The 22,281-nt window shown below is 40.2% G+C and overlaps 2 protein-coding genes across 3 annotated transcripts in view; both read right to left on the reverse strand.

Annotated features, from left to right (window-relative positions):
* Positions 1 to 12,882, reverse strand: part of rnf123 (ring finger protein 123) — a 126,544-nt gene extending 113,662 nt beyond the window's left edge. Inside the window, exons 1-10 of the mRNA XM_088917257.1 lie at positions 12,703 to 12,882; positions 11,100 to 11,216; positions 9,130 to 9,217; positions 6,205 to 6,284; positions 5,110 to 5,207; positions 4,848 to 4,902; positions 4,339 to 4,424; positions 4,064 to 4,150; positions 3,604 to 3,671; positions 1,933 to 2,065 (exon numbers count right to left, since the gene is read on the reverse strand). Of these exons, the coding sequence (XP_088773383.1) occupies positions 1,933 to 2,065; positions 3,604 to 3,671; positions 4,064 to 4,150; positions 4,339 to 4,424; positions 4,848 to 4,902; positions 5,110 to 5,207; positions 6,205 to 6,284; positions 9,130 to 9,217; positions 11,100 to 11,181 (777 nt within the window). The 5' untranslated portion in view covers positions 11,182 to 11,216; positions 12,703 to 12,882. The remainder of the gene's footprint in view (positions 1 to 1,932; positions 2,066 to 3,603; positions 3,672 to 4,063; positions 4,151 to 4,338; positions 4,425 to 4,847; positions 4,903 to 5,109; positions 5,208 to 6,204; positions 6,285 to 9,129; positions 9,218 to 11,099; positions 11,217 to 12,702) is intronic.
* A 1,018-nt stretch (positions 12,883 to 13,900) lies between these two features.
* On the reverse strand, positions 13,901 to 19,780 carry terf2ip (telomeric repeat binding factor 2, interacting protein). 2 transcript variants are annotated; one of them, XM_088917259.1, is made up of 4 exons: positions 19,678 to 19,780; positions 18,375 to 19,076; positions 17,617 to 17,849; positions 13,901 to 15,944 (listed from the first exon to the last, which is right to left on the reverse strand). In XM_088917259.1, coding segments are annotated over exons 1-4 (1,530 nt in total). In that variant the 5' UTR covers positions 19,679 to 19,780; the 3' UTR covers positions 13,901 to 15,350. The 2 variants fall into 2 exon arrangements, with proteins under 2 accessions (XP_088773385.1, XP_088773386.1); XM_088917260.1 differs by having other exon boundaries at positions 17,737 to 17,849; positions 19,678 to 19,735.
* Positions 19,781 to 22,281: the final 2,501 nt, after the last annotated feature.

The raw sequence follows: 22,281 nt of genomic DNA on the forward strand, positions 1-22,281 counted from the left end.
GACTGCTACATTTTAAATAAAATATGCCAAACCAGTGGTCACCAATTTCTCAATTTTGAAGTGGCTACTTCAAATGATCACCATGAATTCAAGGGTCAGGATGACATGTTTGTGAAAGGATAATTTCCCAAATTCAGAATACAGTAGTAGAAATTGGACGTTTTATTTACACAGCACCTTTCGTGTCACATCCCAGAGCACTCAATCATAAAAATAACTTCCCTCATTGTGTGTTTTGTTGTGATAAGTCCTAACTTTGTCAAATTATTATACAAATAAGACTTAACATGGTTTGTGAAAATAAGAAAAATATTACAAATAACTAAGCTTTCCTCTTTTTTGACAAAGTACACAAAAAACTTAACCAAACATTCACCTTGTAAAACCAATCACCTTACTTAAAACAAATTTGACACCAATGGCTTTCTCCGTCTGACTAGAAACAGTCTAGTTCTATGTATAAAGTGATAACTGTCACTTAATTAGTTGCTTATTTTTTGTGTGGATTACTGTAATCACAAAATTGAAGATGCCTCAAATCATAGAATTAAGTAACAGTAGGAGAAACATTCTTTTTAGCCTTTGGGGAAAAAGACATTACATTTCAAGCCTAATAGGCTATCACTGTGACATTTAATTAAATAATTTTTCAATGATGGTTTACTTTACAATCCAAAGATTAGTTAGTATGGATGGTATCGATCTTTTTGAATTACAATGTAATTAAACTTTTTAAAATTTCAGTTCCACAAAGCCTCACCAGTAACCAATTACAGTGCGACTTATATGTTTTGAAAGATAAAGCTGTACACATAACCGGGCCAAGCACCCAGATCCTAAAAGCTGACGACAGACAAATCTCTTGATGAAAACCTAAATCTGTCATGTTTTTTCCAGGAGAAATCTGTAATGGTTTTTAGGATCTACTTTAACTCTTCACAGTTTTGTTTTGAACCAAGGTTATAAATAATATCTGTCCCACATGGAAATGTGGCTCTTATGAGGTAATTTTGTCTCACCATGTTGTGTATATACTGATTTTATCAGCTTTTCACACCTTTTATTAATTTGTGAGCATTCATGCATAAATCATATGCATGAATTAGAAACTACAGTTAAACTAACTAGCAAATAGTGTGTACAAATTCATCAAATTTTATTAGAGCACTGTAACATTTTGTGCTCAGCAAAACTGTAAATGATTAAAAGGAGCAAGACTAAAAATAATTCACTGCTCAAAATATGCATGGTGGTCATTATACCCTTACTTAGATCCACATTATTAAAAATAATTTATTTTTAATTTTAATGCATTCCCAAAACCGAAATTAAAACGAAGCATTTTTTTATTGAGTTTTGTCTAACAGCAAGAATACCATCATCATAGATATTAGTTATTAACTTTTCACAACACCACTTCCATTTACTTATTGGAGTCCTATTCGTCCAAACATAATGATGCTGGAGAATGCTAATAAAAACTAAATTTAGTTTTTTGTTTTGTTTTTTATTTCCCTCTGGAGGGATAAAAGTAACTTCACTTTGGGGACCACACCAGTAAATCATATAGTTTGGACCAATACATAAAAAATCTTGAAAATGTCTAGTAAGACTAGGACTTAAAACTATTTAATTCAGTAGTCTACATTTATTTGTTCTATAAGCCCAAAGGCTCAATGCAGATGTGCTCATTTCTCAATGCTTTACAGTACGAATGTTAACAGTTTTCAGCACAGCCTTACAATCTTAATGAAGGTTCTCCTTACTATGGATTTCAACTGGTTGTTTGACATACATTTCAATAGTTTACTCCTTGTTGTAGTCAAAACTTCTGTGGCTGAGGAAAAATATTTAGGAAATTCTACCTATTGTGATATACCTTACAAAAAAATCCTAACTCTATTGCCAGGCCCCAGACTGTCTGTTATTGAAAGGATATCGGAGAGGGCGGCTGCCAAAGTTGAACGCCACTGATTCTTTGAAGGACAGGCTGATTGCTGGGAAGTAGGCCATGCCTGGGCCCATCTTGATGTTACTGAAGGCTGCGCCCAGGGACTGCCCATTGCTGAGGGAGACAGAGATGATGAATGACAGAGGAAGAAGAGACAAGGTAGCAGAAAGACAGTGGGAAGCGAAGTAATATATAAAATGAAAGAAAACGGCTAAGTACAGTATGTTTAAATAAGGAGACAAAAAAGTAACTAAATGGTGAATTTTATCAGCGTACTGTCATTGTTAGGGTTTAGCATCCTTTCCCCTAGGGGGCGCTCCAAATTCCCGAGTCCTAGTTTGATGGCTGTATTAATTCCAGGTGTGAAGAATCAGTGTTGATATATAAGCCTAGAGCTTCCCATACTCAGGGCTCAGAGCTAGGACACGGATGTCCAGAGGCCCGTCAAGAACCAGACTGCAGAGTCGTCTGAGGGCACAGGCCTTGCCAGAGGCATCACGCCCCCTGCGCCTGGGGTCTGGAGGACCTGGCCACGTATGTTCTTGGACTGTTCCTGATTTCCCTGTGTCTGTCTGGTTGGATGTATCGCCCGGTTTAGGATTATTGGACTGCGCCCTGACTTACCCCCATGGATTCGCTTGTACCTGGATGCCTCGTTTTCCCCTGTTCACCGGAGCACCTGTTGTCACTGAGCACAACCCTCGCGAATAAACCCTTGTGAGTTTTCCCTGATGTCCCCCTCCTGTCTGTTCCAGGTTACACCCCACTGCATAGGGTCTAATCAGCAGCCCTCCGCGGAAGGCTGAGGCCCATTCGTCACAGTCACATTACCTTTTTGTGTTAGATTATTTCATATTATAGATAACCCATACAAACTCCTTGATTGACCCTGGCTCACACTTGGTTATAATCAGTTCTCCTGAGACAGGGGGCTGCATCCTCTGTCAAAGTACAGGATAACTTCAAAAACAAGAAGTAGACTGATCATTTATACCAAGGATTGGCAACTCCCTGCAGGCATCATTTAAGTGTCAGATATTCTTCTTGGCATACCAGCTCTTCTCATATCGCATTATCATACATGACAGCATTGACTAATGAATAATATAATCTGACATGTGCAGCAGTCTCAAATGATTTTGTGCTAACTGAACATAAACGTCAGGAAATGGTAGAACTTACTTCTGTGGTTAAGAATTATATCTTCAGTTAAATATGGATAGTAAAAAAGTGAGCTGGATATTAAATCTATTCAGCCAGTGTATATTTACCTGTAAATGTGGCTACTAAAATGTAAGCACTGTATAAAGTTTGAATTTCAATATTTGAAGTTATGCATTATTAATCTCTGCGTAAGGTTAAGCACCTAATATGCTTTTTATGTTCATGCAGCTTTATTATTAATACAGGGTGAGTATGTTAAGGATGAGATGCATTCAAGCTTCTCTTGTAGCTTTGGTTCATGATATTTTATCACTCCTCATCCTTAGTTTTCTTATTTTTTAATTATTTTAATTTTGTACACATTTATACAGTAGGTACTATATTATAAAGTAGCTCAGGAGGGACTGTTGCTTTTTTTGCAGTAGAAAAACTGTATGATGTCCTAGGGGTGCACTCAAGACTCTAGAGATAAATCACAAGTGACTCACAGGCAAAATGATATTGTCCCCTCATCCAGGTCTATCAAACAGCTTACAATGTCCCCAGCAGCCCAAGACTAGGACAGAAACAACAAGACACACTGAGCACAGGAGGAATTCCTCTAACGTAGTAACAGTGAAGCACAAGACATCAGCATTTATATGAAAACCTTTCATTTTTTAAGCAACGATTTTTCAAAACGACAGTATAATCACCTCTTTATTATAGTTAGAGCACAAGAGAAAAGGCCCTCTTCTTCAATTCCCCCACCCTCTTAATAATTCCCTTTGTTGTGCTGAAAGAGGTTTTTTTACAGCGTTTAGCCTCAGTTAAGTAATATGGAGCTCCCTTTGGCACAGAAAACCAGTCCCTTCCCTGTTACAGTATTACTAACAAAAATATACCACATTCAGTACCATTCAACAAGCTCTTACACTGCAGCAGGGGGAACAGAGTGAGTCCTCTCACCTTGCCATAGTTGGTGGTGGTGACATTCCATTTGCGTACCCTGTTTCCATCATAGGCATATGAGTCAGGTGTGTCGCCCACTCCCTCCTAAAAACAGCACACAGAAGGATTAAAAAGCTTCTGCAGCCTCTTGCTTTGTGGGATCCTGCATTTGGGGCAGTTGAATGTTCAAAGGCGATCCATCAGTAAGGTGGACCCAACGGGAGGTCAGTGGAAATAAGTAACACCCCATCGGCTGGCACTGTAATGCCTGAGAGTATTCTTGGCCTGCTTACCTCCTGGTTAAACCTGCAGTTCAGCGTGCACCAGCCAATCTGCATCAACCCCTGAGAGGAAATGAGCACCTCGTAGGTCCACTTTCCTAACCAGAAGAACACCAACAGTTACTCCAGCCGGGACACCCTGAGCACACTCTTGATGGTTCTGATTTCATAGCCTGCGATTAAAACAGCAGCTATGTGAAACAACTGATGGCAATATTTTAAAGTACTTAGAGATACGGCCGTACGGAGAAGAAGAAACTCCCTATATAAGGGTACAAAACCTTGTTCCATTAATGTCTACACAAAATACCTTTATGATAGCAGAGGAAAGCCTTCTGTAATAGGCATGCTAACTGCCCACAGATTTACTAATAAATTTACTAATACATGCCTGAAAAGGTTGTTCAGTTTACATTTCAGATTCTCTAATGAGACAGTCTAGGGCACAATATAAACAGTACTCCAGTACTCCTAGGAACAGTGATTAACATAAAATAATACTTTAATTTAAATTATTGTACCTTTAAAAACACAGGTTGTGGCTCTGATGGAGCTGAAATTGCTGTGGCCAATTACCTGATTAAAGAGAAGAAAAAAATGCAGTCTTGTTTTTACAGCTGGTCATATTTATCAGCAATACCCTGTACATTTTTAAAAGCGTAGATCCCAGATCATTCTTCACCGCCAGGACATTTAAAACCATGGTGCCATGGTTACATGGTGCCCAGTGACTGCTGACATGCCTGTGATGAGTCGCTGCAGGAAAATACAGAGAGGTCTTACCCCGAGGAGATCATCGTCTACCAGCAACAACCCCTCAAAGCCACTGGTATGGTCCAGGACAACAGTCGAGGGGCCAAGGCGACCATCCACAGCTTGATCTGGGGTGCACGTGTATAATAAATCACAGAAGGGCATGAAACATCATATCATATATAATGACCATAGCTCTATGTTACTGCAATTGCATTTGGGAAGTATTACATCACAATTGCCATTAGCAGCCATAAGGACGTTAGTAAACAACTGCTCAAATAAGAGAATCATTTTAAAAGGAGTTAATTGAATGTAAATCCACAGGTACTGTAGAAAATTGCAGTCCTAGAGCAGACTGCAGATTGCAGACCTAGAGTCATAAGACAGCTCGGGGATATTAGCAACATAAACATTTCTTCTCCAGTCGCCAATTAAAGAAAAGAGCAATAATTACCAGAGATCTGAAACCTACACCAGCTTGTACAACAAGTGAATTATACATGAAGGGCTAATTTTCATGAAACATTTACCACTGAAATGCATTTACGCTTTCCTTGACAACAGAGCAATGGAATAAAGTGAACAGTCACATCCATCCCTCTATTTCCAGAAATTGATTTACCCTTAGAGAGTCGAGGCGAAGCACAAGAGCTTATTTCCCCAATTTAGTAAAAAAAACAACTAGTACACATTAAGAGCAGTGGAAAGTCTTCTTGTTAATACTGCTCTCAGTTTATCATCAAAAGTGCCCTGTCTAGGTCACAAGTATGTCAGATTGTCATGTGCACTAATCTTGGCTGGGTAACCCCAGAAAGTACAAAACCACTCATTCAGGCACAAGGGCAGTTGTATATGGTAAATTCATATTATATCCATCACAGTAATACATACTCAACAGGCACCCAACATAACCAACATATATGTTTCGCTGCCATAAAGCCTTTAACATAGCTTTGCTACACTCTGAAATCAGAGTGGGCACTAATCTAATTAGATACCCTGCTGTGCAAGTGAGGTTTTTTTTACAAGGGGAGGTGAGTGAGAATTTAGGCAAGTTAAATTGTAAAGAATAACAAACAGGTGTGAATGGCACTGTCCTAGCAATTGGCATCCCCTGCTGACCTCTGTTGTCATCTGTGGGCTCTCCATCAGACAGCAGCCTCTCCAGGTGAGCGCCCAAATCCTGAAATGTCAGTGGCTTCCTACAGAATAGAATCAGTTCAGTCAGGTGTGCAGACAAACCCACCAACAGAAAACAATACTTTGGTGATATGTTTCTATGGCCATAATAGTAACAGGCAAAACGAGTTATGTTCACCTTTTAATGTGTCCTTTTAAGTTCAACGCCGATCAAAAAAGCCCCAAGAAACTCCAATAATAATAATTCCTTACTTCCTTTATTCCTTATATAGCGATATTTTCTGGACACCCCACTCAAAGCCCTTTACAGGTAATGACTACAGGTAATGATACAGGGACTCACCTCCACTCATTTGAAGGATTATAGTGTCCCCGTCATTATACTGGGGCAGTAGGACCCCCTACTGGCCACACTAACACCACTTCCAGCAGCAACCTTAGTTTTTCCCAGGAGGTCTCCCATTCAGGTACTGACCAGGCTCACACCTGCTTAGCTTCAGTGGGCTGCCAGTTGTGAGCTGCGGGGTGAATGGCTGCTGGCTATGTGGCTATGTGGCTGTTCTCACTGAGCTCTGGTGAGAACAGTGACTGGGTAAAACAAGTGGTGCTGTTAGTGGATGAGGTCTGCGATATACAGTACATGTACCCTAAAATAAACTGACCACTCAGTACCACTTCAGATTTACATCAAGAACATAAACACATCAAGGACAACTATCACTGAGAATATGATTCAGGTGTTTAAAAGCTTGTATTTTTTAATTTATCACTACAAAAAAAGAGTGGCGTTAAATCATCCACGTTGCTTACAGGAAAGGGGTTCCTCAAGCCGAAACGAACTGATTTGGCAAAATTCTAACAAAACCCATCCCTCTTGAGATACAAACCTCCCCAAAACAGAATAAAAATCAGAACCACAGTGTGTGTACGGTTGACTAAACCTGACATCCCTGAGCATCTAATCACTGAGACAGTGTTTAAAAGCTAAGCCAGTGTCCCCTGTGTCCCATCTAAAAGCACTGGAGCAGGTCCCGAGGCTGCTTCTTTATGGCCCAATGATTCCCTGTGCACTGGAATAAGATCAAATCCCTGGCGCCTTACACATGAAGAACTTTGAGCTCACATGGTCAGCCTCACACACTGCTTTCCTGCTCTATTTTTGCAAATCATCTCATCTTTGCTCATATTCTATCTATAGAGCTCTTAGGGAAACCTGACCCAGCAACAGGGGTTTGGGGGCTGGTGGAAAGACTGCGCAACACTCAAGGTTAAGAGAAATGCTGGGTCCTGGATGACTGGATGACATTTTAAAAAAAGCTTCTGTTTTGACTTCAACCGTTTTCTGTGTAGGCCACAAGATTTTTATTTCTGATACTGTCTTTTAGTCATACTTTTAATACATTTATTATAAGGTGATGAAGTTCATTTGTATTTCTGAAGTAGGAATTTCCATCTACGGAAAGAAATTTTTTTCAAAGAAATTTTTACAAAAACATTCTAGCAAACTCTGTTTCAACTCAATATGTGGCTGCCTGCTAGCAAGCAGCAGTGTGGAGCAGTGCTTAGGGTTCAAGACTCATAACTGGAAGGTTGAGAGTTTAAATTCCAGATGAGAAACTGTTTTTGTACTCTTGATCAGGGTACTTCACTTGAATTGTTCCAGTAAAATACCCACTGATATAAATGTGATCAATTGTTATGCCCCTTAGGATAAAAAAAAAATCTGTCAATTAAATTAATAAGTAAACATGTTCCCAGTCTTTCTGCTTCTGCCTATACTGTACCTTCAACAAGTACATGCGATATCTGAAGCTCATATATTGAGAACTGTAGTGTACTAATTAACGCTTTCCATCAATTTAACAATTTTAAGATTTTTGCTTTATACTGCTGCAAGAGCTTACTTGCAGGTTTAAATATAAAAACTGTTAAATATCATTAATATTTAAAAGAAAAATAAAAAAAAGTTTAGTTTTCTCTCCTAAAATGATGCATCTTTCTGTATTGTTCCACATTTTGGCATATAACATGCCATTGGACATTTGGCTGATTCTACTTCCAAGTTAAAAACACTACTGTATATCTCTTGCTAATTATTCTGCTTTAATTATTAATAAAACCCTCAAGCAGAGTTCACACATGACAATGATCACAAATCCCAGAGCCTGATTAATTAGCATTCGGTCTTACAGTTTAGCAATTGCTGTGTGTATGCTGATGTGCATTTATTTTTCCCCAATTGTCAACTGAGATGGCCCAACAATATTCTTTTCAACAGAACGGAGATGCAGATTTTCTTCTTCTTAAACCCTTTTGATCTCTGGGGAACATTTGCCATCCACAAATGTTTTCCAGTGGGCTTGACAGTGCGCAGTTGTCTCCATCACCCTCCATGATGATCATGTTTCTTTCGCAGCCTCCACTGCTCTTCTCCAGCTGTTTCATGGTCTTCCATGTTTCCTCTTCCCCTACAGGGTCCAAGCAAGGGCTTGCCTGATGGTGTTAGTTATTGCTTTCCTCATTGTTTGCCCAATCCAGCCCCATTTTCTCCATTTAATCTGTACTTCAATTTGTTCTTGGTCTGTACTCTTCTGTAGAGACATACAGTAGTGCAGATGTTTCAGGTGCCCACCTGTTGTATTGTGCTTTGCTGTTAGAAGGGATGTCTGGCAATCCGGTACTGTTGCCTGTTTCCGCCTCCCACAGCTAGGACAAGGGGTTGGATTTTAAGTGGTGCGTGATAATGATATTTGTAATAACTGATATTACAATGATAAAAAAACGCTCTCGTTTTAGATTATTCTTCAACCTCTACTTCATTTTGCATTGCCGAAGAGCGTTTCTTTCCCCCCTTTCAGCACTGTTGACACAACAGAAGCCTTTGCCCACAGTGAGGCAGTAGCCTACCTGAAGGCTGCGGCTGGCTGACTCTGCTTGTCGGAGGAGGGGAAGACATGGTGCAGGTAGTCACTCAGCAGCTTCTCACTCACAATGCCTGGAGAGGAGGAACAAAGACAACATGTGTTCGGGAAGACTGACATTTCAGTAAATGTATTCAGAACTCACTCATCCACTGAAGTGGGGTGAAGGCATCTTTGATAAGGGTGCTAGTATAATGGGTGGTGCTTTATTGGGGTGGAGCGGTGGCTCTGTGGCTAAGGATCTGCGCTTGCGACTGGCAGGTTACTGGTTCAAATCCCGTGGCTGGCAGAAGAATCCTACTCCATTGGGCCCCTGAGCAAGGCCCTTAACCCCAACTGCTTCAGGGGCGCTGTACAATTGGCTGACCCTGTGCTCTGACCCCAAGCTTCTCTCCCTGTCTGTGTATCTCATGGAGAGCAAGTTGGGGTATGCGAAAAGACAAATTCCTAATGCAAGAAATTGTATATGGCCAGTAAAGTGATCTTCTCTCTTGTGCCCTTCAAGTGTACTACCCACAGATGAACGGCTCACTCCACAAACTCCTTCCTCACTTCCAACCACATAACTATCCCCAAATGCTGTAGCCTCTCTTCACTGAGAGCAAATCAAGCTGGTCTTGCTTAAGGAGCGTGGCTTGCACAGCTGACTTATTAAATAGCCAAGATGTTACAGCACACAGAGCTGTCAGAATAGCAGTAAACTTTTTCCACATTATAAACTGCCTGTGTTTCCCACTGAAACAGTTAACACAATCTTCAAATCTTCACGGAGATTCACCTTTCAGAAAAACCTAATTATTTTGCCACAGTATCTAAACACCTTACCCAGCTATGGAATGACAGCTGTTCTAGTTTTAGTTGCCTAGGCTGACTTACTTACAGTATTTTCATTCACCTCCATCAGAAAAATTTAATTCAGCATTATCAGCATTTCTGGTGGAAATGACTCAAAACGTACTGAGAATTCATGGATAACAAATGGCAGAGTAATGCATCAGTATGTTACATAGCACAACCGAAGCCCTCACTGTTAAAACAAGCAGACAGTAACACTAACAGTATCCTGACATCATGCAAATCAAAAATCAGCCAATCCAATGACAAGGTTATTGAGAGATTTTGTGGATCGCATTTCTAATAAAAGTGAAGATTTTAGCCCTTCACACACAAGTCCACAATAAAGAAAACCCCACTGTGCTTACTCAGATTGCTGAAGTGAGAAACTGTAACTGGTGTTTATAAAACATGAACATTAAATATAAAGATTTATATCCACCCCAATAAGACACAAGAACAGCAATTATTCTGAACTCAAGGTCATGGTTAAACATGTTCTCTGTGTGGAGAATAGTTTTTAACTGAGGTTAAACCTCTCTGAAAAAACATAAATCAAATCAAGGAACAGTAATGTCAATTTTAAGCTTTAACTCTGTACAATACCATCTGTTTTTAGATGTAAAATCAAGAAAATTGAGGGATTATAGAAGATTTGTTTCCTGCTTTGTAGCAATTGTTTCATATTACGTGATCCAACAAGCAATACAGAAAACACACAAAACCAGGGGAAAATGCTTATGCATTCTACACCTTCAATGCCAGAAGCAGTAAAAGACAATGGATCTACTGCCAATAGATGCAGAGCAATAATTTATTTTACAAGGATTTCACCATTCCCATTAAACTTCATAGGCTGAATTCCTAATGAGGAATAGATATAAACTTTGAATGCTAAACCATGTTTAATGAATGCAGCTAGTTGTGTTTCAACTGTACCTGTGAGATATGTCTAGTTTTCTGTGGATTGGCAGGATAAAATTCACTTAGTCTTTAAGGTGTGATTTGTATTGGTTCTCCTAGTTGTAAAAAAGAAGAAGTGACACCATGGTTAATACTGCCTGGTGGAAACCATGACCTTGTGATTTGAGAACACCCCTCCCTCCCACCTGCTGAACTCACCTGCCACCTTTGGCTTGTCACTGTCGGAGGCCAGCCTGTAAGTACGGCGGGACAGTGCAGTGCCACCCCCCTTTGAGCTCATTCTCCCTGCCGGTGGGCACGCTCCAGGGGACAGCTCTGAAACAAACACGCCAGAGGCCTCCTTACACCTCACACTCAAACACCCAACCATAAAGCCGATCTCATTGCTGAAAGCTTCTGCATGGACTCTGTAAATATCTCTGTACATGCCCGTTCTGTGCTGTTACAATTATTTTGGAGAAGCTGTCAAGACGCTGAATATTATAATGCCTTCATTTGAAATGACACATCACACTTGGGACTACACATACATTTTAATTGAAAGCCCATTAACCATTGCCACAGGGCATGTCGCAAGATTTTAAAACAAAAATGGCCAAAGGGCTCCATTAACCTAATTCATGACGCGGTCTCATCTAGGCCTACAAAACGTTATGGGATGCATTCAGTAAGTGTTTTCAATCAAGATGAGCTTGCCTCTCGTTTTTAAAAAGGAGAAAAAAACACTTCCCAATTTCATTATGTTCTAACTAAGAAAAGAAAAACATGTATTAGCGTGATAATATTTTTAAGAATAAGGACTTAGCCTTAGCCTGGACACAGGGCGTCATTGTTTCTTCATTCATGGCTTCTAAGTGCCATTTTTAACTGGGATTGATGCTGTACTTCTAAAAAAACAATTTGGAATTTGGATAGGAAGAGTGAGTGAGCCAGATTTTTCTTCATGATAAAAACAGAAAGGGGAGTGGGGAAAATTGGACATGACTATATATTCTTCAAGGTTTCTCCCTACCCAAAGGTGTCAGTACTGACCATGGCGGAAAGAATTTTACAGTCCACAATTCAAAATTCCTGACTATCACATCGCAACAGTAAGTTATTCAATTTCAGTTAAGTTCAGTTTTAAAGTATTACCGCCCTGAAGTTTCCTCTCGGTTGTGCGTTTGTTCTGGTTTCATTAATGTATAGTGAGTGTGATTACTGTACACCCACTGCCTTTAAAAGGACCAGCAGAAGAGGCGTTTTTCCCATAACACCTTTTACATCCCTATAAATGTAAAGTTTTTTTTAACCTTTATTAAAGATAAAGGTTATAGTTTTGCGAAAACAGTCGCATGTAAAAATTCTCTTAATATCATAACCAATACTTTTAATCGTTCTTATTATTTTTTTTTAAATACTATTTTTGTTAGCACTGTTCTTCATTCTCGAGGATACAGACTATCCGATCCAACGCAGCACGTACAAAAAATATTATAAAACTCCCAGGAAATACAGTAATAATCGGAACTGGAAATTTTAATAAACTGACGATAAGTGCACATACTGTAGCTATGTGCTTCATACTGTAACATGCAGATACATATTAGCCAGTTTGATCAAGTGAAAGCAAACAGATGGGGATTTGTTATGTACAGGAGGCGGCTGGAAAAAAATAATATTTAGAAACATTATACAACACCTATAGATTGTTAAAAACAGACATTATAAACAAACACTGAATGTCCATTCGCATATTCTGTATGCACACTCACTCGCAGACAGCCATTGAAGCTTATTTTAGATCATTAAAATTACATACACGGTGCCCTGGCTGGTTTCACTCTTCGTCTTGTGTCTGACTGTGTCCCGTCTCTTCCTAATTCGGTGTTAGTCCAGTCAGTGATCAGAGCGAAAAAGGAGGAAGAAACGGCTAACAATGCTGTCTCCCTCTTCAAATTTTGACAACAACAATCTCTCTCGGTAAGCAATTTGTATCTACGGAGCAGCGAGAGGACCAATATATCCGGCTCCAGAATGTGGTGGAACGCAAATTTCGAAATGATGACGTTAGGTGGTAGTCGCGTATCTTAGGTTTTACTTTGCGAGGACAATTTAAAACATTATTTTTTAACAAGTAATGCCTTCTACTACAACAGTACATGTCATCAGCTCAATAACAAGCAAAGCTGTGGTGTTTTTTATTCTCCCAAAACTTTTAATGCCAAATAACTGGTGCGGTTCTGTCCAGAAATTAGTTATGGAAAACTTAGGTTAATAGGCTAATTGAATATTGTACTTTGCCAATAAGTTTAGTAAAGCCATCAGGTTTGGGTAAATACTGTACATTAACATACCAGTATAAAAATTAACAATTATAAGATAACAATTCGTGTTGTCTTACAAAACTTTTTTACAATTTGTGACATGATATTAAAAGTGCTCCATCTCTGGCAAACAGAGAGAGTAGGGATCACAAAAAAAGTCTAAATGTGTAACTGGGATGTGAACAATTTTAATTTAACTACAATTTTTATTCGCTACTCAACCCAGTTCTGAAAGGTCAGGCATTTCTTGCCATTGATTGATTCGGCATGTCCAGTGATCATTCAGTTTCATTCTTTCTTTATTCCTTGACCTTTACCTCTAGACCAGATGTTGTGCCAAGCATTGTGAAATACTGATTATAGGAACATTCACTAGTGTTTTAGTTTTAACCATTTCAAAAGTAACAAAATCATAAAAAACTACCACAAAAAATTGCAATCACTTTAAAGTCATAAAGGTCAGGGAAATAGTGCAGGTATAAGACATTCCCAGCTTTTCAGATTCAATGGTTAAATCCTAAATATGTGGCATTTTTTCATCTTTATCTTTTCAAAGTGTATTACAAAATTCATACTCATCCTGCCAAACATCAGATACATTCATGGAAAGAAAAACTTGTTGTTTTCAGTAAATAAAAAAACGAATAGTATTAATGTAGAGATGACTAATTCCAGACTCAAAGGTACACCTAGTTTTGCTCACTTTCATTTTTTTAAATTAAATACAGTGATATGTAACAAAACAATAAACTTTACAGTTTATACAGATTAAATCATTATAAATGCCTTTTAACCCCCCCCCCCCCAAAAAAAACAAATTAACCACATATTAAAAAATATATTTTTTAGAAATGTTGAATATACAAAATTCACTTAATGCACAGAAAACAATGTTGTATTACAAAGTATTCTGACTTGCTATAAATGGAAATTTCACGTGTCAGAAACATTTTGGGGTTCAGATTCAGTTTACTTGGACAAAAAGAGATTGTGACAAAATCTGTGAAAACAATGTCTATACACAAAACAGAACCCATAAGTCAAACTCCAACATCCAGTCATACAAGTGACTAGATCATCTCTGCTACAGCTTAAAATAAAATGAAGTCAAACGTATATGAACAACAGAAATATTACAATAAACACAGTAACACTAATTACAAATATGCAGAAAGCACTGTTCACATTTATTAGCAGTAGAGTGCCATGTGAAAAAAACCAAACAATTTCCACGTACATATACATTAAAGGCATATCTATCACTAGAACAAGACAATCACATTCATGACTGTCATTTTATACTTCACGTAATTTACAATTTTGTCAAATTTGGAATATTTTATATAGGTACATGGCAATTTATTTGATCCACTGTATAACTACATTTTTCCATAGAACCACATACATTTACAAATATTTCAAAGTCTAAAAATATGTACAAAGAAGGAGACTAATATGTGTAGCCCTAGGGGAGGGTATTTATAATCTGTAATTCAGCGTTTTTAGCCAGTACCAGTACCAGTTCTGGGTCCCCATAGTGTTCCAAGGGTTATAATCCAATCTCCACACGATATTTTACTGGAAAATCAACAATGCTTTCAAATGGATGAAGCACTCATTGTACCTAGACATGTTTCAAAATCCAGTACAGGTGTGCTTTACATGCTATATTAATCAGTGCAGATGTTAAAATATGCAATTATGGGCCGGATGGATCAAAAACCTGGGTACACTGGGAGTTGGAGCTGCAACACTGTTATCATACAAGTGAAAGAGCAACTAGGACTAGGAATAGATGCATTAAAATGATTTATAAAAGCATGAAGAAAAATGATCAATAGTTGAATAGTGAAACTGAATACACTGCATTGGATTAGTCCTGAAGAAGAGTTACTCACCATGACATCTGGAAGTCAATAATGGTGCTGAACACTACCTAAGATACCTAAGAGTATCAAACACTTTGAAATACAGTTTTCAAAGCCAAAACCCTTCCGTAAACCCAGAACATAGATTGGAACACAAGATGAAAAACGCTCATCAATAAACAACACTTTCCACTGGGTTTACCCAGTATGCTGCAACAGTCAGCAAAATGTTAGAAAAGAGCGGTCCCAGAGAAGATCCTCTGTCCTTGATCAGCTCAATCTGTGCCAAGAAGGAAAGCAATTCTCTTTGCCAAGCCATCCTCCCCGTATTTTTCAATCAGGGCATCCTGGCTGCTGGACTCGCCCGACAGCAAAACGCAGTCATCCTCGTGAGTCCAGAGGGGCAGCTGGTCTGGCCGGTGACCTGTGCGCAGATAGTGAAGGGAGGCCTGGAAGTCGCCGCTGTTTTTCAGGAGGATCTGCATCGCCTTGACAAAGCTCAGGTTACATTCTTCCATAAGGAAATGGACAGCCTCGATGGCTTCCTGCACTGCTTCTTGAGGAGGTGTCTCATTGGCGTGGGAGGCCAGCATCTCCTCAACCTGGATCTGTGAGTCCTTATTCATGACAAACCCTTTCACACTGATCTTTTCAGTGATGCCATCCTCCTGTGCCCTCGTCTCCCGGACTTTGGCAGGAGAACTACACTGGGCTTCCTCCATGCCTTCAGGCGGATGCTGGTGCCCGCCCTCCACCTCTCTGGTCTGAATATCTTGTTCTTGGTTCTGGAGAGGAGGTCCACTTTCTGGAGAACAGGGCTCATTTTGAGGCACGTTGGCAATCATTAACTCTGGAGTCTCATCATCAGACTGCAATAAGAAAAGCCTCTGTTAAAGCACTGCAAGTACTAAAAACGTAGCTGAAATAAAAGCTACCCACACTTAAATTTTACTTCTTATTTGATTTTTTTAACTGAAAAGTTACCATTTTATGTAAGGAGTACTTCATGAAATACTAACACTGTAAAGATCGTTTTATTAAATATACATCGCCAGGTCACTAGATTCAATCGAGATATTTTTTACTTCAACTGGATGTATGTTTCCACATCTTTGATGCACACCAACATCTCCCCACTAATCTTTACTCAAAGAAACCTTGACACTGAGAAAAAAAAACACCTTTTTTTTCCCATCATTCATATCTTAACACCAAAAGGTGTTAACACCAGAAAGATGTGTCAGTACACACACCTCACTTAATTACTTCAGCTGCATGAATGAAATAAATCTACCTCCTTTTGAGATTCAGCAAGGCTGGAAACTGCAGGTATGAAACCAGCTTGTGCTCATTATCAACTGTAACTGTCAGACCTCCTGTCATGGTGGAATCAGCATGGGGGAAAGTTCATTGATCTGACAGAAGGATAGCAGCTGGCTGTGGAACTGTATGCTTTCTGTTTGATAACACTCTTTCTTTGCTTCTTTCTTATTTGCTCTACAAAATCAGCCTAATAGCTAAAGTCCTATACTGGGTCCTAATGCCCCAGTATAGTGACGGGGACACTATATGGTAAACAGGCGCCGTCCTTCGGATGAGATGTAAAACTGAGGTCCTGACTCTCTGTGGTCATTAAAAATCCCAGGGTGTTTCTCAAAAAGAGTATGGGTTTAACCCCGGCGTCCTGGCCAAATTTCCCATTGGCCCTTACCAATCATGGCCTCCTAATAATCCCCATCTATGAATTGGCTTCATCACTCTGTTCTCTTCCCCACTGATAGTGATGTGTGGTGAGTGTTCTGGCGCACTATGGCTGCTGTTGCATCATCCAGGTGGATGCTGCACATTGGTGGTGGTGGAGGGGAGTCCCCATTACCTGTAAAGCGCTTTGAGTGGAGTGTCCAGAGAAGCGCTATATAAGTGTAAGCAATTATTAATTATTATTATTATTATTATAAAGTAACGGAGAAAGCATGCATGTATGTACCTTTGGTTCTAAGACAGAAGTGGCCAAAGCAATTGCAATTCCTCAGTAGAAGATTAAGGAATAATGCTAAATTATCTCAAAGACGCCATCAGCTGTGAGGTTTCACCAGGCAACTTTCAACAAATGTCATCATTTATAACACAAACCTACACAATTATATTTATACATGCTAACAGGATCCACCTCCACTTTAACAAATGCCATCTGCACCACAAGAAAACATAAATGAAAAGTGTCAGTGAATTAAATTATATGAAACAATGCAAACAAAAACTCTGATCCATGTGGCTAGATTCCCGGTAAGAAATAAATCTTCCTTCAGATTTAAGAACCACTTGCTGCAACTTCGGCTTTCACAATTTGGAATCACTTTATAAACTTATTCTCTATCAAAACAGTATCATCAAGGGTTACAGAGTGGAGTAAGGGAAAGGTAATGTAAATTAGAAAAGGTAAGTGGAAATTCTAAACAACGAAGGCAGAATCCACCTGATCACGTGGACTAAGCGAGAAAGCAAGGGGGTGAATTTCCAACCCCACAGTGCATCACTTACCTCAAATTCACGGATTGCTTGCTTCAGAATGTTTGTTTTTGTCTGCTTGGGTGTGGATGTCTTTACAGCCTGCGCCGTTTCCCTACTCCCTCGTTTCCTCTTCAGTTCCTGTCTATTCACCTGCTTAAGCCTCTGCACTGGCTCCTCCTCACTGGTTTCCTCTTCCTCTGCGCTCGTCACCTGGCACTGCTCCTCCTTCTCATTCCCCATCTCCGGCGCCACTTCATTCCCAGCTGCAGCAGGAGAAAAAAACCCCCATGTTTTTGTCACTTTCGGGTGAGGTTACTTGAAGTTCTAAAAGAACAGGTTTATTAAATCTAAAGAATGCAGGCTTTGAAGAATGTCTAAATTAGGGCACAGGTGGTCAAAGATCAGGACCGCAGAGCAGGATCCTGCGGTCTGGATAGGTTTCTTTAATTCATCTCAAACCACAGCCTTTAGAGACCTCAAACAGACAAGAGCACTGCAATACCAGTACTTGAAAAAGAAGGACAGTCCCTAGTCTAGTTGACAGCATGCATGAAGGCAACACCTTGTAATACATTATGCCCATAAAGCCTGTTGAGAGTGTATTTTTAGAACCCTTTGGCCCAGGTCAGTCAGACAAAGTCTGCTGCATGGGGGTTAACTAGAGCTAGGAAAAAAAGAATCTATGTGGATCAACAGGAACGAAAAAAGGGGAAAAAGAGAACTTTAATGTGAACAGATCTGCAGCTAAAATCTCCTTTCTACTAAGCTTGTCCGAGACGTGTGTTTACCAGGGGGCTTGTTCCAGGATCCTGGAGACTCGGGGCCGTTCTCCTCCAGCAGGGGTGGCTGAATGGGTCTTCCGGTTGACTCCTTCTCTGTCCTGTCCCGATCGTCAGAGTCTTCCCCCTTCTCCTCGCGGTCATCTGGCTGCGGCACCTGCCGGCCCTGCAAGTGCTTGCGGTAGCGGTCTTTCATGGACTGCCAGCTGTGACTGGTGATGCCCTCTCGCGCCATGGCCTGCCAGATACGGTTCCCTTTGACTTCACCCTTGTGCCTGCTCAGGTACTGCAGAATGGCAGCGTCCTCGCTGTTGGTGTACCCCATTCGCCCAGAGGTGCTCTTCTTCTTCTTACTGACAGAGGGCGCGCTAGCAGCTTGGTCTTGGCCCAGCTTGTAGTCGTGCATTTCCAGCTGCTCATTTTTCCCCACGCAGTCCAGTATGTAATGGGTAGAAACGTAGCCCGCAGCAGCCTTCCCATTCAACTCCTTGGGATCAGCAAGCAGAATGGCGCCCGGCTCCTGGACCCCGCACATCACCCCGCCTCCGGCCTCGATCAGTGCGGCGAAGCGGCTCTTAGCCGAGCCGGGGCGCAGGTAGAAGCGCATGGGGGAGCCCACATCGTTCACAAAAAGGGTCACTGACCGAGGGAGGGGATCGGGCTTTTTCAAGGTCGGATCTCCGGCCTCAGCCGATGTCATCGTGGACTCCACTAGGAACGAAGACAAACGTTCCCTCTTAGAAAATGGAATGCATCTGTTTTTGTTACCATATTAAAAAATAAAACGACGCGGTCTGCCAAATGAGCCTGTCCAACTTGATTTCACGACTTGAAATCCGGGTCGTGCTCCTACATTTCAAATACATATGATTTTGAAAACTGCAGACAATCTCAAGACCAAAAAAAAAAATATTTGCGGATAAAAATGGGTAAGGTTGCAGCACCACCGAATACGAGAATTATTTGTATTTTGATACTAGTTTTCGCATACTTTCTCCACACAAACGCACGTTAACATCGTTTCTGTTCAAACAGAATAGAAAACGTATCCCTATCTACTCTAACCACTAATTATATATTTGGAACCCGTATGGTAGCAAATAAATCAATAAATTGAATTATTGTATATTTTAGATCTAAAATATAACATTAAAATACAAAACATATATAAATCGACTGGCTTGGAAAAGTGGTAGCTTGGCTAAAGCCACTGATTAAACTTTTTATTTATTACCATTTCGTGTTTAAAACGTGTTAACTTTGCTTTGCACATTTTATGTCAATGTTCTTTAAAATGAAGAAAATAACTCACTTATCGCTGTTTTTCTTTAGCTGCAAGAAGGGAGCATGGAAAAAAAGAATAAAGTTTCTATCTGCAAACGGCGCTGAGGTACTTCACTGTGCTGTGCTACAGTAAAATGTCAACATCCGGTTTTAGGAGCACGTGTTCCCATCTTCTCAAGAGAACGAATAGAGCCCTTTCACATCCGGTGCATGTGTTGGCGCGCGACGACATTGTGGAGCTGAAACAGCGGTCATGGAAGGTGTAAGTTCATTCAAGAACCGTGTTTGAGTTTTATTCAAGCCTGAGCAGCAGATGCCCATGTATATTAAATATGTCTTGTAGTTTGGCCTAAGACTGAGATTTGTGATGAGGTATCATTCAATTCTGCTAGCGGAAATAAAAGCCCAGACAATCTGAGGACAACCTCCTTAGTTATCAAGTGTGCCTCAGTGACTACCTGTCGAGGTCTCTATTGCTCAGCTTCTGTTAGAACAAATGCACAGTTGCTGGAGAAAGTTGAGCAAGAAAAAAAGACACTTCTACTCTACTATACTGAAAGAAAAATGCATGCTCCATTTGTGCTTGGGAGCATCTTGTAGTTTCTGAATGCATAGCTAGCAATTTCAAGGCTCAAATTAAAATAAGGAGAAAGTTTAGTACCATGGAATGATTAGGTTTACATTACAGTAACATTACTGTAATGTTACAATACAGTGTTGTTTAACACATACATGCTTTAGATGATCTTTTTTAGCATAACCATTCTTCCGTTCTTCTCGTGATTCTTCTGTTATGAAAATATGCCCGTTTGTAAGCTTTAATTGTCAAAGAAGAAAAAAAAAACAGGGACAATCTTTGTGGTACAGGAGATCAGCAGGATTTAAGGCAAGAAAAGTGAAACACCACAAGCCAGGTGGACACAGTGTGGAGCAGAGGTGTTGGGTCTTTTGCAGGCATGAGACTCAAGCCTGAGAGCCTGGGGCATTCATGCTGTTTCATTCCCAGGGATCCCTGCTGATATGAAATTGTAGCCAGACAGGATATGCCTGCCTAAGAGTAATCCTGGCATGAGACACACCAGAATCCTTCCCTTTTAAGGATTTTTTTACAGCGCAGGTGTTGTTGGGAATAAGAGGTATTTTACACATCTGTGAACTGTAGCAGTCATCTGCCGAAATAGTTCTATTCTTCAATGTCTCACGCAAAAGCAAATATTTACACCTCTCTGGACTCCAGTCCAAAGCAGTACTGGAGATACTTAAAAGTGCTCTATTATTAAGTGGCTTCTTGGTTAATTTTAGACATGTCTTATTTGAAACCACATTGATGTAGTCATCGCCTTTTAAATAATTATGCAAGCTAAAATGATCTATTTTTTGTTTAGCTAATTAAAGATTTATTTCCTTGTAAGGTTTAATAATACCTAAGTAGACCTTGAAAAAGTTTCCAAAACAGAGGAGGATTTTCAGCTAATCTAGCTCATTTGGTTGCTAGTGCCCAGCTGTTTCTTAAAAGACCCCAGTGCTGCAATAACATAGCTCAGTAGCTTGATCTAGACTCTTGCATTCCTTTGTGTGAATATAAACTTATGTGAAAATATAGAACATTGTTGCTTGTTTTCAAGCTCTACACTTGAAGTAAATATGGCACTTTTGCTTGAATCAACCAAGAAGCATCACCCTCACACCTACTAGTACCACCATGCCAGCAGCCATGTCACCCTGCAACTCACAACTGACAGCCCATTGAAGCTACACAGGTGTGAGCCTGGTCAGTACCTGAATGGGAGACCTCCTGGGAAAGCTAAGGTTGCTGCTGGAAGAGGTGTTAGTGAGGCCAGCAGCAGGGGGTGCTCACTGTGTGGTCTGTGTGGGTCCTAATGCCCCAGTATAGTGACAAGAACACTATATTGTAAAAAGGTGCCATCCTTCGAATGAGATGTAAAACCGAGGTCCTGACTTTCCATGATAATTAAAAATCCCTGGGCATTTCTCAAAAAGAGTAGGGGTGTTACCCCCTATGTCCTGGCCAAATTTCCCATTGGCCTCCTAATAATCCCCAATCCCTCCTAATAATCTATCAGCTGGTTTCATCACTCTGCTCTCCTACACACTGATAGCTGATGTGAGCATACTGGCACACTCTGGCTGCTGTCACATCATCCAGGTGGGTGCTGCATATTGGTGGTGGAGGGGAGTGCCCATTACCTGTAAAGCACTTTGAGTGGAGTGTCCAGAAAAGCGCTATGTAAATGTAAGGGGTTATTATTATTACTAGACTCATTTTTATCATGTATAGGAACAGGTACTGGTTCGTTCCATGCTGAAAGTTAAAGAAACAAATACTATGTTTTGGTTGTGGAGCCTTCTTCAGGTGTGAGCGAGAGAAAGTAGCCAAGAAATAAGGCATAGGAGAACAAAAGACAGAGTTAGTAAGAAGGGGCAGGGACTAGTGGTGAAAGGGGCATATAGAAAGTGAGAATGAGTTTCCACATAAAGGGGGAATGAGAGGAGAAATGTGCAATACCAAAATCTGCAAATGAGTGGATTTAGAAGGAGATGAGTCTGTCGCTGAGAAAAGGAGGAAGGTGTGGTCCAAAGTCTGAGAATAATTTTGGTTTTGGATGTCTTT

This window comes from Atractosteus spatula, chromosome 5 (genome assembly GCF_055471065.1).
Source record: "Atractosteus spatula isolate fAtrSpa1 chromosome 5, fAtrSpa1.hap1, whole genome shotgun sequence".
In the NCBI taxonomy this organism is placed as follows: domain Eukaryota; kingdom Metazoa; phylum Chordata; class Actinopteri; order Semionotiformes; family Lepisosteidae; genus Atractosteus; species Atractosteus spatula.

Bases quoted from the DNA above. Each gene is read 5' to 3' on its own strand.
- terf2ip (XM_088917259.1), bottom strand. The intron at 17,850-18,374 runs GTAAACACACGT...CTCCTGCTGCAG, and splicing joins ATCCTGGAACAAGCCCCCTG to CTGGGAATGAAGTGGCGCCG. The intron at 15,945-17,616 runs GTAAGTGATGCA...TTCTTATTGCAG, and splicing joins AAGCAATCCGTGAATTTGAG to TCTGATGATGAGACTCCAGA.